The sequence below is a fragment of the Manduca sexta genome, chromosome 27 (genome assembly GCF_014839805.1).
Source record: "Manduca sexta isolate Smith_Timp_Sample1 chromosome 27, JHU_Msex_v1.0, whole genome shotgun sequence".
NCBI lineage: Eukaryota > Metazoa > Arthropoda > Insecta > Lepidoptera > Sphingidae > Manduca > Manduca sexta.
Genome location: NC_051141.1, coordinates 8035349 through 8047988, shown reverse-complemented (window position 1 = coordinate 8047988; position 12640 = coordinate 8035349). Strand labels below are relative to the sequence as shown.

The window sequence follows — 12640 nt, the reverse complement described above, 5'->3', positions numbered from 1 at the left end:
CGAGGGTTACGTACAAACCTGTAGGTATACATATATATAAGTAAAAGTTCACCCATCACGACAACCGAGTTATAGTTATGGTATTTTATTGCAAAATGAAATACATAAGCTGGAGGAGCATAAATTAAAGACGAAGGTCTAAAAATTTTAGGTTTTCGGAATTTTTCCTTTATATGTAAACATTGCTTCATGCCAAATTTCGCGATTCTAGGTCCACTGGAAGTACCCTTTGGATTTTGATTCCCTTGTGAGTAGTTACGAGTTTGAAAATATGCGGTTTAAATTGCTGTATCTTTTGATTGCGTTAATACAGAAGTTTGATTTTGTTACAGCTTAAAGGTATTATAGACCTGAGTATTTGATATGAATGTCAATTATCGACCGAAAGAAAGTAGTAACTTTAAAATTATTAAAAATATTTATAAAGTTTATGATGATATATATTTATGATGTAAATTAAAAATTTACGGTTTCCGCATTTTTTCCTTTGTCTGTACTACTTAGAAGACGTGGCTTCGTACCAAATCTCAAGATTCTGAGTTCACGGGAAGTACTCTGTAGGTTATGACTTCCTTGCGAGTTTCGAATATTTGCGGCATAAACGGCTGTATATTTTAAATGCGTTGGCTTAGAAGTTTGATTTTTTCAGAGCTCAAGGGTAGACCTGAATATTTGATATAAATTTCAACTTAATACCTCCACGCGTTTCTGAGAAAAAGGGTCTTGACAGACGTACGAACGGCCGGACAGCAAAGAGATCCTATAAGGGTTTCGTTTTTTCCTTTTGAGGTACGGAACCCTAAAAATTAATAATCTACATAAATATCTACATCAATAAGTTTGTTTTTCCGAGATTGAGGTAATTATGGCCTTAATAATGCTCTACACACTATAATGTTAAACACCTGGTGGAAACCCTCGGGGATATGGTTTTACCTCTCTATTGAAAGCGGTTTATATTATGGTGTGCAAGGAGTGTTCAATGTTCATGTATTGAGTTGCAACCTCTGTATATTGTGGTGCTTGCTTTTAATAGCAGTTTTAATTATGGAATGCCTTTGTAAAATAATAGCGAGAGTATTGGAATAAAGTAATTACTTACTTGTATTGAGGAATGCATATTGTAATAATTGTATGGTGGAAGAACATGGGCTGTAGTCCTGAAACCGCAATTCTGATATTGTATTAAGTAGCTATATAAGTAGAAGCGTGATGATTGTACTTAGTTAAATTATACAATGGGTATACAATTTAATTAAGTACAATCATCACCCATCATTCTGTTTTGTTGCTCGCATTACCCACAGTAAGCCCAAGTGCTATGCAGAAATGGCATGAAGCCACTGATGATTGTGATGTGTGTACCGACAAATCTCTAAACTAGGAGAATTTAGAATAACAATTGGTAACAAGCTCAGGCCAAACCGTTGGACGCACAGAGTTCAAATTTGGTACTTAAATGTCGATAGCTAAGAAGCGATTTTTGGAACATTTAAGTCAGATGGAGGTCAAAAAGACCATTTAGGTTTTTAAGGACCTAACTGTCTTTTGGAAACTAACCGTCAGGTATCGAAATTTTATATCTACTTTCTTTATTAACGATAACGGAGAGCTAGTTTGAAATTCAAATACACACACAAATACAAATACTTATACACATTTTAATACATCATGGGTAAACATTAAAAATATTGCAAGTCGATTATTTATGTCAGAAACATAAAAATAACTATTTTGTTCAGGTGTTTCGTAAAAGTGTTTGTAATTACTATTTTGTGATTATTATTAATAATAATAATAGCCTTTATTCAGACACATAATTTACAAAGCATGTTAGTAGTTGTAAGTCTAGTTGTTCAGTTTTTTGTAAATAATTCTAGGCACCTGATAACAACGAAAAATAACCAAATATATAAATAAAATAATACGTTCACATGGAAATAAATTATAAGTAATTAATCACCAAAATCCGTTACTCATCAGACCCTAAAAAAATACTAAGTATAATAATATTTTACATGTATGCAAAATCGGATCATTCAAGACCCTACTTTAAAGATACCTACCTACACACTAAGACCACCGGGCTCGCCGGGTTAACCCGGCATGTCGGGCCATTATTTGGCAGCAATCTAGCCGGCAGGGCATGCCGGCGCGGCAGCACATGTAACGCTAGCTCAGTTCACATCCATCCTATAGTAGTGACGTGGAGATCAACAAAATTTAGTAAATTACTTACTTAAATATTCAAAGACAATGTTGAAAGTAAAAAGCACTTCTGTAAAATGAAATGGTCAGATTTTAAATTATTTAAGTAAGTAAGTAATCTTTTTTTGCTATAGGTATTTACTACAGTAAGTACTCTGTATTTACTGCGACTCACAAAACATCTCGAAGTTTCGCCTTTCAAGGGAATCATCGATAATAATCCCATAAGCTGCTATTATTTCATCATAATTGTCGGGCTATGACATTTTAATAAGTATAGAGTTATATTTAAGAAAGTAAGTAAGCATATCGAACTGGAAAATGGAGTTTATTGTCACGTTGCTGGAATAAGTCGAATTGAAACCACACAGTCTTTCCGTAAACTGTAATCACTTACTGCGAAACGTCACTGGTCGCAGATAGCACGGTTCTCGTGCTGCCAGCATGTAGTTCCGGTTAGCAGTGCTTTGATTTTAACACGCTTTAACGACCAATATTTGGATGCGTAATGGTCGTATAAACAAATGGTTTTAAAAACAATCGATAGTTAGCTAACGGTGCAGTGGCTACATGTAAGTAAGTAAGTATGTCAAGGATATACCTGGTCACAAAAAAACTGCATTCGCTCAAATTGTAATTGAATTTGATTGATTAAGGACTTAATTTTGCATTAAGATTATATGCAATTTAATTTTTTTGATAATTTTCGTTTTCTTTATACAATAATTTTTACTATTATTTATTTTCTTCACATGTAAGTAAATGCTACTCGTAAGCCTGGGAAGGTTATAGACTACTTTCTATCCCGGGAAAATATATAACGCTACTTCACGCGGGCGGTGCCACGAGCAAAAGCTAGTTTTGTATAATTCCATGTCCACATGTTGTTTTGCCCCACACTGAGCCTAACAGGACAGACTGTCTTGTGCGCAGCAGCGAATTTGTCTGACTAATAAGTGTTTTCCTTTGGCCACTAGGGGTGGTTATTATGCAGGTTGGGTACAATATAATTGTTAAAAAAACAAATGTTGACGGGCGTATTTGTATATTATATAATCGGCCTACAAAGAATGTAACCGTAGATTATCAGGTAGCGCAGTCAAATTTTGCATATTCACTTAAAATTTGGAATGATTTATTTCTTGGCGAAAAGTCGTTTTCTCTGATAAATCCTAATGTTTGAAATTAGGTCGTGAAAGGGTCAAAGCATCAAGATGGCACAGAGTGAGATACATTTAATGTTATATTGTTCAAAGAGAGCTATGATCAAGGGATAAGCTAGTTTGAGGATACATTTATTGGGAGCGTCTACGGAGCGACATATGATAAAAAAATTGGTCACTGAATGGTAATGAATAAGATGATATGTAACATATATCTTAAATATTTTTTTCGCACTTTTTGTTTCTTAATATTAAGTACTTAAGTACCTTAAAAGCGCTTTAGCTGAGGAAATGGAATTTCATGTCAAAAGGGGTCATCGATAAGCAAAAAGAAGTATACAATACAAATGCAGACAGTTTCGAATGCAAGAGATTATGCTATTAACAATGAAACGTGCACAAATATAGGAAAAAAATCTTATTTGTTAAAAGCCAAAATGATTACGTACTTCTACAATATTAAGGGCCTGTTGTCATAAGTTTCAAGTAAATTTAATTTGATAGTCAATCGTGTTAAATACCTAATCTAGATACTTAGTACTTATTTTATTACCACTTTGGATTACACGCACATAACTTGTTATTTCTAGTGGAAAGAAGTTTGGTCACTTTAACAGCCATTTAACAATAGCAATAAATATTTTTGTACGTGACTATATTTACGTCCGCTCCCCCACCACGCGGTGGAAGGGTCAGGTTGTGTTCCGGTCAGTGCCGAATTTATATTTTCCTTAAGTCAAGATCACTCACTTTTTAAATATAAAGTAAAATAAATTTCAAACTGCAAGTGTATGCAACTAACCACTTATTACAATTAATAAAGGCATAGAAGCCTAACTAAGACAACATTTGGGAAACATCAATTTTATGCATCTCGAATTGAGTGAGTGAAACAACGCTTTATGGTTTTTATTTGTTTGTAAGAGTCATCAGATGGAATGTCAATTTTGGATACATTAGTTCAAATATTGGTAAATGCGTTTAATTGATTATTTTTCAAATCATCAGATTATTATGTCAAGCAAAGCACTAATTTTGTTTGTCAAATTCAATTACTTAATCTAAATTGTAATTTAATAAATTACAATTAATTATTATTACCTTTGAAGTCTACATTGACACATTACCAACATAAAAATGGCTGTGTGAAAACTGGTGATGATCTTGTAAATTTGATATGCATTAATAGTATATAGTATGCATCTCTTTTAGGTACCTTATAAAAACTTCAAATGGGTGCTGTTTAAAGAGTGACTGTATATTTAGTAGCTATTTTAACACGTTTCCTATGGCTTTTATTATTGTTCTGAGGTTTGAAATTAGTTGAGTCGTAACTGTTAGATAAAAAAAGAAACGGGCTTGGACCGACGCGATGCGGCGTGACATCACCGGCCGTAAATAGTCGTAATGATGCGGGTATAAGAAGAAACAGGGATATCCCAACAAGGCGCCCACTTATATCCATTGCAATATTTTAAACTTGATTTAATGTATCCTTTTTCAACCAATTTTGATCAAATTTCATTGTTATTATTGATATTAAGGATTACGTATAAAATAATGTACATGTCATCCACCATATCATAATTTCACTTTTTGCGACGCGACGGTTAGCAACTAAAAAAAATCATGTAAAATTAAAACATGCAATGGGCATATTACTTATTAAGGAGAGTTCTATTACCTATGTATAACTGGGACATACTTATATGCATGGGATGTATGTCCAAACAGGTCTTTACCTCACGATCCATGAAACCCATGTCGTTCCAGTAAACTGTCTAGCACAAAGTTACAAGACATGTGGACGTCTCCCGAACTCCGAAAAGTGAATGACGACTGGAATGAATCGGCTTATAACGTGGACATCATTCTGATGAACCGAATAGGTATATAGCGTAACGGTTACCTTTAACATTAATTATTCGATCGTCTCTTAGGGAGTTCGCGCTGGATTACATCGTAACGTAGCATCGTAATAAACAAATATCAGCACACAATGACATTTTACAAATAGACACGTCATATACTAACAAAATTGTACATAAAAACGGCGCAGTATTTACTATAGTCATAGCCCTCGCAGCTCGCATTGATACGGCCCGAGTGTGCCTGAATGGGCCCGAGCGTCGACCGCCCCGTCGCCATGACAGTCGAATAAAATGCATTAATTAGTTAAAAAATAAGTTAAATAGTGTATACTTATTACTAACGTACGAAATGAAACGTTTTTTTCATTCACAGTTGGAGCATAATTTTTACATCGTCTAAAAGCACAGGAAGACCAACTAGCCGTCACAGTGGTTGGAGGTTGACTAAGTGAATGTCGGGCAATTACCTTGCTTTCGTCTTGCCAGTATTGAGCTCGGACAACGTATCTATGTAATAAAAACATCTTAGCCAGCACATTTGCTCATGGTAGAGCGATTTTCATTTACAACGAATTATTATGATTTCTTGCACAGCATAATATTCAAGGCATATATGTAGTAGCTAAAGTTGTACATTATTTACTGGATCAAAATAGATGGTAATTATAAATTTGAAACTACAAGGAAAGCTGAATAGTCCAGTGGTAAAAGGAAGAGATAAACGTGCGAGGTCATTAAAATACACGAGCCCCTTAAGCCTGGAACATATTTTGTCTTTTTACATGGAAAGTAATAGAATTGCTATTGCGACTTTGCAATAAATTATAATACGCGTTGTATCTTTCGGCTATGAAGTCAAAACGATTGAATGTTTGATAAACTAAATGTGAGATACGACAAAAATACACATATTTTTTTACAGCAATAGCTGATATACTTGTTTAATCTTTCAGAGAATATCAATAGCGTAGCTACAGATTTTTTTTTAGATTGAGCAGGGAGCAAAAAATAAAAGCTCGTTGAATTTAAAGGTACTACGCGTAGTCCCTGGAAACCTAAGACTTTTTCTAGAGAGCGCAAAGTCGTTTCTAGGGTGTGTGCCGCCCACCCTTGCCCTCCTCCCTAGCGACGCCCATGGAAAACATTGATTATTAATTATATACACTACTGTAGAATTAAAATGGATGGATGTAGTGGAATTAAAATTCGCCTATTTTTTATTTTACTTAGAGATATGTCAAAGGAGTACGTATCAGTAAAGTAGAAATAAGATCTTTATAAAATAACTTACTGAACAGTCAACTATTTTTGGCCGTATCCGGGATTTTAACGTTGGACCTCAGCGCGGTAGTCATACTCGGATTTTCTATACTAAGTAACTATAATACGTGTCATGTCTTTTTTCTGTGTATTTAAGTAAGTTGCGGCAAAGATTAGTAAGTTGCGAGCTGTTGCACATCACGGATGGAAACCTATGCTCCATGCAGCAGGGTATTGATGAGTTATTGTATCTAGAAAAAAATATTTTTGGTGTTCATTTTGGAGGAATCAAAGTAGGTAGTGCTTGTTGTATGGAATTGTATGTATATATTATTGAATGTATGGCCTGGTTTGTTGGTTGAACTAGTTACACGCCTGACCAATATTATTAGTTTTATTCATAGACTGTGCAAAGTCCTTCCATTATTGATTCATTTTGAATAAATTCATAAATGATGATTGATTGCGCCCAGTGCATCGCTTTCCTATACTTACGTCGGTAGTATCTGAGGCTCCTGTTTAGAACCCATAAACTCTTGCAAGCTTATAACATAGACAAAAAAAAAGATTGTATTAAGATTGATTTCTACAAAAAGGCAACCACTGGCCACATGGTTACTTTTCGCTTTGGTACTTTTCTCTCTATGTTTATAAATTTCATAAGTACAAAATTCTGGTGTAAATATAAGTACCTGAATTTCTTTATGTGTTTAAGGAACTTACTAAGTAAGTAAGTAGTATTGCATTTTAAGTACTTATCCAATGAACGCAGTAATAATAGTTTTATATTTGACATGAAATCAGTGCTAGGTCTTTTGGCAAATAATATTTATTACGATTTCAGTCTGAATAACATTATTATTGTCATTTGTCCAGGATTAAATGTGTCACGTATCCGATATGGCGATAGGCTCGCCCCCAATAACATCATGGGACGAAAATAACTTCGGCAAACCGTAGGTGCACCAGTTGCATCTCGGCCTAACCCTCGGTGTGTAGGTATGTGTCTACTACCTGCGTATTTTAAGCTGCCGCATCCTAACAAGCGGCATTCCTAAATTATCACTACCGATTAATCGTCATTTAATACACTAGTTTACAGTATCTTCGCAATTCGCATTAAGTACTTATTTTGTATTTCGCAGCCAACAAGAAATCTACAGTTGCCTTATCTCACTAGACTATATCAATGCAAAGATGGATTCAGAAAACGAAAGTTAATCTGAGAATGGAATCGGAGTTATATTAGTCGTAAATAAAGAAACCGGCGCGCCGCAGTTAAATGTTTGGAGTTGTCTCACCTATCTTCGTAGACGGGAGAAGCGCCGCCGGAAGCATTCTGGGACATATTATCACTGTCCATGTTAAGCTGAGTAACACGATGCGCTCGGTATAGGTACGAGGACAGGAAGTGTTAAATCTCGAGCGACGTTGGCGGTATCGAAAATTGAGCACACGGAATCAACCGGTGCACGCGTACAGCGGTACTGTGCCGAGTGCGCGCCAGCCGCTAAGCGCGTACGAACGTCATGGGCTGGCTCGTTTCGCGGGCTGCGGGCCGCGGGGCGAAGGGCGAGCAAGTAAAGCGTGGGGGAGGGGGGCTCCACCGTGCCGCTTGCGGGGCAGCCAATGCACGTGCCCCACCCGCGCGTCTCCAAGGCAACGACATGTAGACGCCGCGCCGGCCGTGCTGCCGCTGCCGCCAAATTGCACGTGGTATGCGGTGCTTGCTTGCTGGTCAATAATTCTTGCATAAACTGCGTGGATACGTGGCTTTCAATAGAAGAATCGTCAACTAGGCACTCACCTACTTATTTTGTCGCTAAAGATACTTAAATTGAGTTATCGTCGAAGACCTTTTTCGTAAGTAAAACCACAGAGATTTATTAGTCACTTAATATAACGCATATTTATATTAGTTAGTACCTATTTATGTAAGCAACATATTCGTCAATAAGGTAACAAAAGAGTAAGTACTTACTTAACTAGTTGTATTATATCTACTGCATATACCAAATGACGTCACCCATTAAGACCGCAAAAGATAATAAGACAATCAGATAAGTAAGTACCAAATTATCCTTACTCTAGCCATCATAAGATTTTTTTTTAAGTACAGAGCCCGCAGTCAACTCCGAGGGAAACCTGCGAACGGTATACTGGTTCCCCCTGGCTTAGCGACTGCGGGGCCCTGGAGGAAGAGAGGAAGAGGAGAAATAGGGGAGGAAAGAAGGAGAAGGAAGAGGAAGCATAAGGATGGGTGGAGTGATGTGGAGAGGAAATGTTCACGAGTTCCTCAAAGGCCTCAATGTGAAATTACAACATAAGGTATACGCACTTAACTGTGTGCCTAGGTCCGCGACAAATGTCCCCCCGTGCGTGCATACGGTATGGAGACCGAACGCATAAGAATTGCCTCGGGCGGGGGCTATCATAAGATTAGGTGGCAGTAGGTCTCACGTACCTACACGAGAGGCTAGTCAGGTTCTAATGCGGTCAATTTCCGCCGATAAGCAGCATCGGGCCAGTAAGTATTGTTACATTCCGCTTTCAAGGACATTGTTGCCAGTTTTAGCATTACTGGCCATGTCTATTGGTGACGAGCTCAGTGGAAAGCCACAAAGTACCTACTTACTTTGTTATACAAAGTTCGTATGGTGTTGCACTAATGTCCTTAGACGGCCGAGACGAGAGATTTGGCTTTCAATAGTAGTAAGTCATGTAGGTACCTAGTCCACATAGGATCTGTTGCAACAACTTCCCGTAGTAAAAAAGTGTTAGCATCGCTTCCGGATAGGGTTGCCAGATTTTTTTTCAGTCTATAAGGGGCAAATGCTTAAATTGGCAAAAAATACGGGACTTCAGATTTATACTCGGGACAAATAAGAAACAAAATTCTATTGTGTTTTTTAAATATATTTTTTTCCAACAATCGAATCAGTTTCAACATTATATTCTTATTCGTTTTAACACATTTATAACAATTAATACAATTATAACACGCTTTTTATTCAATTTATTAAAACCCGAGACGTATTGATATGTATGCGAAAATGTGAACGTTGCGTGCCTGAGTACTTGTCAATCGTAGATCGGTCGACTTACGGGATATAGTTTGTTCCGTGGGGACATTTTAAAATGTGCCTAAAATACGGGACGTCTGGCAACACTGTTTACGGATGATAATAAAACGCATAATGACTCTGCCTATCACATTCCTAAGCAAAGGCAAGTAAACATCTTGCCATCTACTTTAAAGGTCAATGGAGACTGGCGTTTGATATGTAAATAACGAATTTTTGTACAAATTTTAATACTTATTTTAGAAGTAGTATTTATGTGATAGCCGTTTATAAAATGAAACTTTTATAAACAAGTAAAAATGAAGGGATAATACAAAAAAACGACCAACTAGACAGATTTTCATTACTACTTCCGCTAAGACCAAATCGCGCCAATCAGAGGCTACTCAAATAGGCACAAAAATCTATACACAGACTGTTTAGACAACTGTCCGTTTATATTTTTATTAGTAATTAAATGCATGCTGTCAAATTTAAATACGAGGCTCCGAGCGGCATTCAATTGCAAAAATAAGCATTTGTCGGGTAAGTTTGCCATAATTTGTTATTCAGGGGTTAAAAACATTGTCATCGCTTTTATTCACTTTCCAAATTATGTATTTGACTTGGCTCCTTACAAAGGCGTACGCTTCGTATCGTAAACGATCCTAGTGTCAAGGACAGAATAGTGGCCTGAGGTACGTGGAGACATCGGATCTCTGCATATTTTATAACTTCATCCTCCAGAAGGAGGAACTGTAATAAGTTCATCCGTACTGCATTAAATCCGTCCATAGTAACAGTTTGCTACTTTGGACGGACGCCTTCAACAGTATTTTTCACTGCGCATGTGCAAACTTTAAGAAGAACTTCCGGAATCGGTGTTCGCCGAGCGCAATGACGTGTCCATCTTTAAACGCGGCCCGCTAAAAATTGCTTACCACTCAGTAGGCAATGGATTGCCATTGCCTCTGGCATTACTACAGTCAGTCATACAGATAGATGCCGCTAATCTTCGGCCAGATCCCGTTTCGTCTTCTTTTGCTGTCGCGGAAACAGTGCTATTATCACAACCGTCCAAGGTGTTTTGCTCGACCTAAACACGCATATTGCCGTCCATCTCAGATCCATCTTTATCCTATTCTTATGTGGGGTCGACGTTGTTAACCTTTTTCAGGCACAAACGATTTGACATAGTTTACGACCTACCCACATGCCTAACTTCTATCCTTTTTGAGGAATCCCACCCCAGATTAATTGTTTTAGTATAAAAATCAACATCAAGTATTGCCCGGCCTAAGAATTCTCCAATACCCTGGTTCACGTTCAAACGCTGCCTAGAGACTGATGAGATGATCAAAGTTTACTCAAAATAATATTCGTATTGAAATTCAAATATAGAACTGAAAAAGAATTATTATTTTTGTAGACGTTGGTGCATGGTCGCGCAATGGTTACTTACGTTACATTTTCGACCCCGTTAAAACGATATAAAGTTCAAGTTTTATTACCCGTACTCATATGGGGACATAGCTTTTCGTGGTTACGATCGGTACCTACTGGGTAGTAGGTAAGATCGTATACACGGGCGAATAAGATCAATGACTAACTAAAATTATTGCAATATATTGCATATATGTTACTTCGTAAAATTCTCAGAACTTACTGACTGCAATAACTCACAGAAAAACGTACTCGTTAACCAACAGTATAAGCCAACAAAGGATTTTTTTATATAGGTTTAGATTTTTTAAAATAGCTATTCATCAATTACATGAAGGAAAATGCATAATATTATACTCCATTGTGTGAGACTGGTGGCTGAACTAGGCGGGGCCTGGACACAGATTACTTGGATCATCTTGGAATTTTATAATATGACCTTTACACAACGCTACTAATAAGTATATTTTTAATATATTATTATATATAATTTAGGGACAAAAAGCAAGTTTTGGTACGCTGGTAGTTTAATGTAAGCAAAAAATTGGGTAAGTACTGCGTTTTTACAGCAAATATTAACCCATTTAGGTTTCACTCGGTACCGGCACCTTCAAAAATGGCGCGCGGCTGCACCGCTTCGGCTTTTCGTTTTAAACGATTAGCGCCGGTCTTAGCTATCCCCAAATGGCCAGGGCGAAATACTTTTTAAGCTTGTCCTTTTTCACGGTTGCAAGGGCTGTCTCCTGCCGATGATGAGTGATGGACTTTACAGCAAATTAAATAGATTTCGCTCGTCCGTACGCTCTCTACCCCTAGCGCCCTGGGCGACTGCTGGGCTCCCCACTAAAAGCCAGTGCTTACTGTTCATATAATGTAGGGTTACACGTTCTGGATTTAAATAAAATAACTAACTATTCTAAATAATATATTAGAATAATTATTAAGTAAGTATAATATTATAATCCTGATTCATAATTTTTTATTGGAAATCTAAAAGCTTTGTGATCATGATGTTTTAGTAACAAAAGGTTTTTTATATGTGCACTATGAATGATTATGAAGGTATTATGCAATATCAAATAAAGGTATCTCATTAACTGATATAGGAAAATATAAATATATTATTGTGAGTTTTTATTTTGTGTACGGATAGCAAATTATTTAATGCAAATGCGTCAATCATCAAAGCGAGAAAAATTTATTTTAATTATAGTTCGATACTTCATTTGTAAATACGCTGTCCGGTTACTGTTGGAACCTATTTATTAATATAATATAAGTACTTATATAAAAAATTGCAAGTAACAGAATTCGGATTTTCTGCGTCATATCAGCCCAGAGCCTGGAAATTATGCCGGATATGTCGATAGGGTCGTCCCCTATCATGCATAGGACAGGACAAGGTAAAAAGTTGGTGCTCTGATTGCACCTCCCACTATTTCCCCTCCTTTCAGATTTGATGTCAGATTCCAGATTAACGTTCTTTTGTTAATCTGGTTTTTGGACGATGGAAAATGAAAATATTAAGTTCCAAAACAGGACATGCGAGGGTGATCTCGCGCACTAAGAGTGCGGTAAAAACTTGTAAGTAAGGTATCTAAGTACATATGTTAAAATTGACAAACTTAATGTT

At 36.7% G+C, this 12640-nt stretch overlaps 1 protein-coding gene across 2 annotated transcripts in view; it reads right to left on the bottom strand.

The window, feature by feature from the left end:
• LOC115441152 (insulin-like growth factor 2 mRNA-binding protein 1) overlaps nt 1–12640 on the bottom strand; it is a 92346-nt gene that overhangs the window by 61855 nt on the left and 17851 nt on the right. Inside the window, exon 1 of one of the 2 annotated variants that reach the window (XM_030165796.2) lies at nt 7804–8038. The exons of the other annotated variant lie outside the window; for it this stretch is intronic. Within the exon in view, the coding sequence (XP_030021656.1) occupies nt 7804–7865 (62 nt within the window). The 5' untranslated portion in view covers nt 7866–8038. Of the gene's footprint in view, nt 1–7803; nt 8039–12640 lie in introns of those variants that run through there. 2 annotated transcript variants of the gene reach the window in all.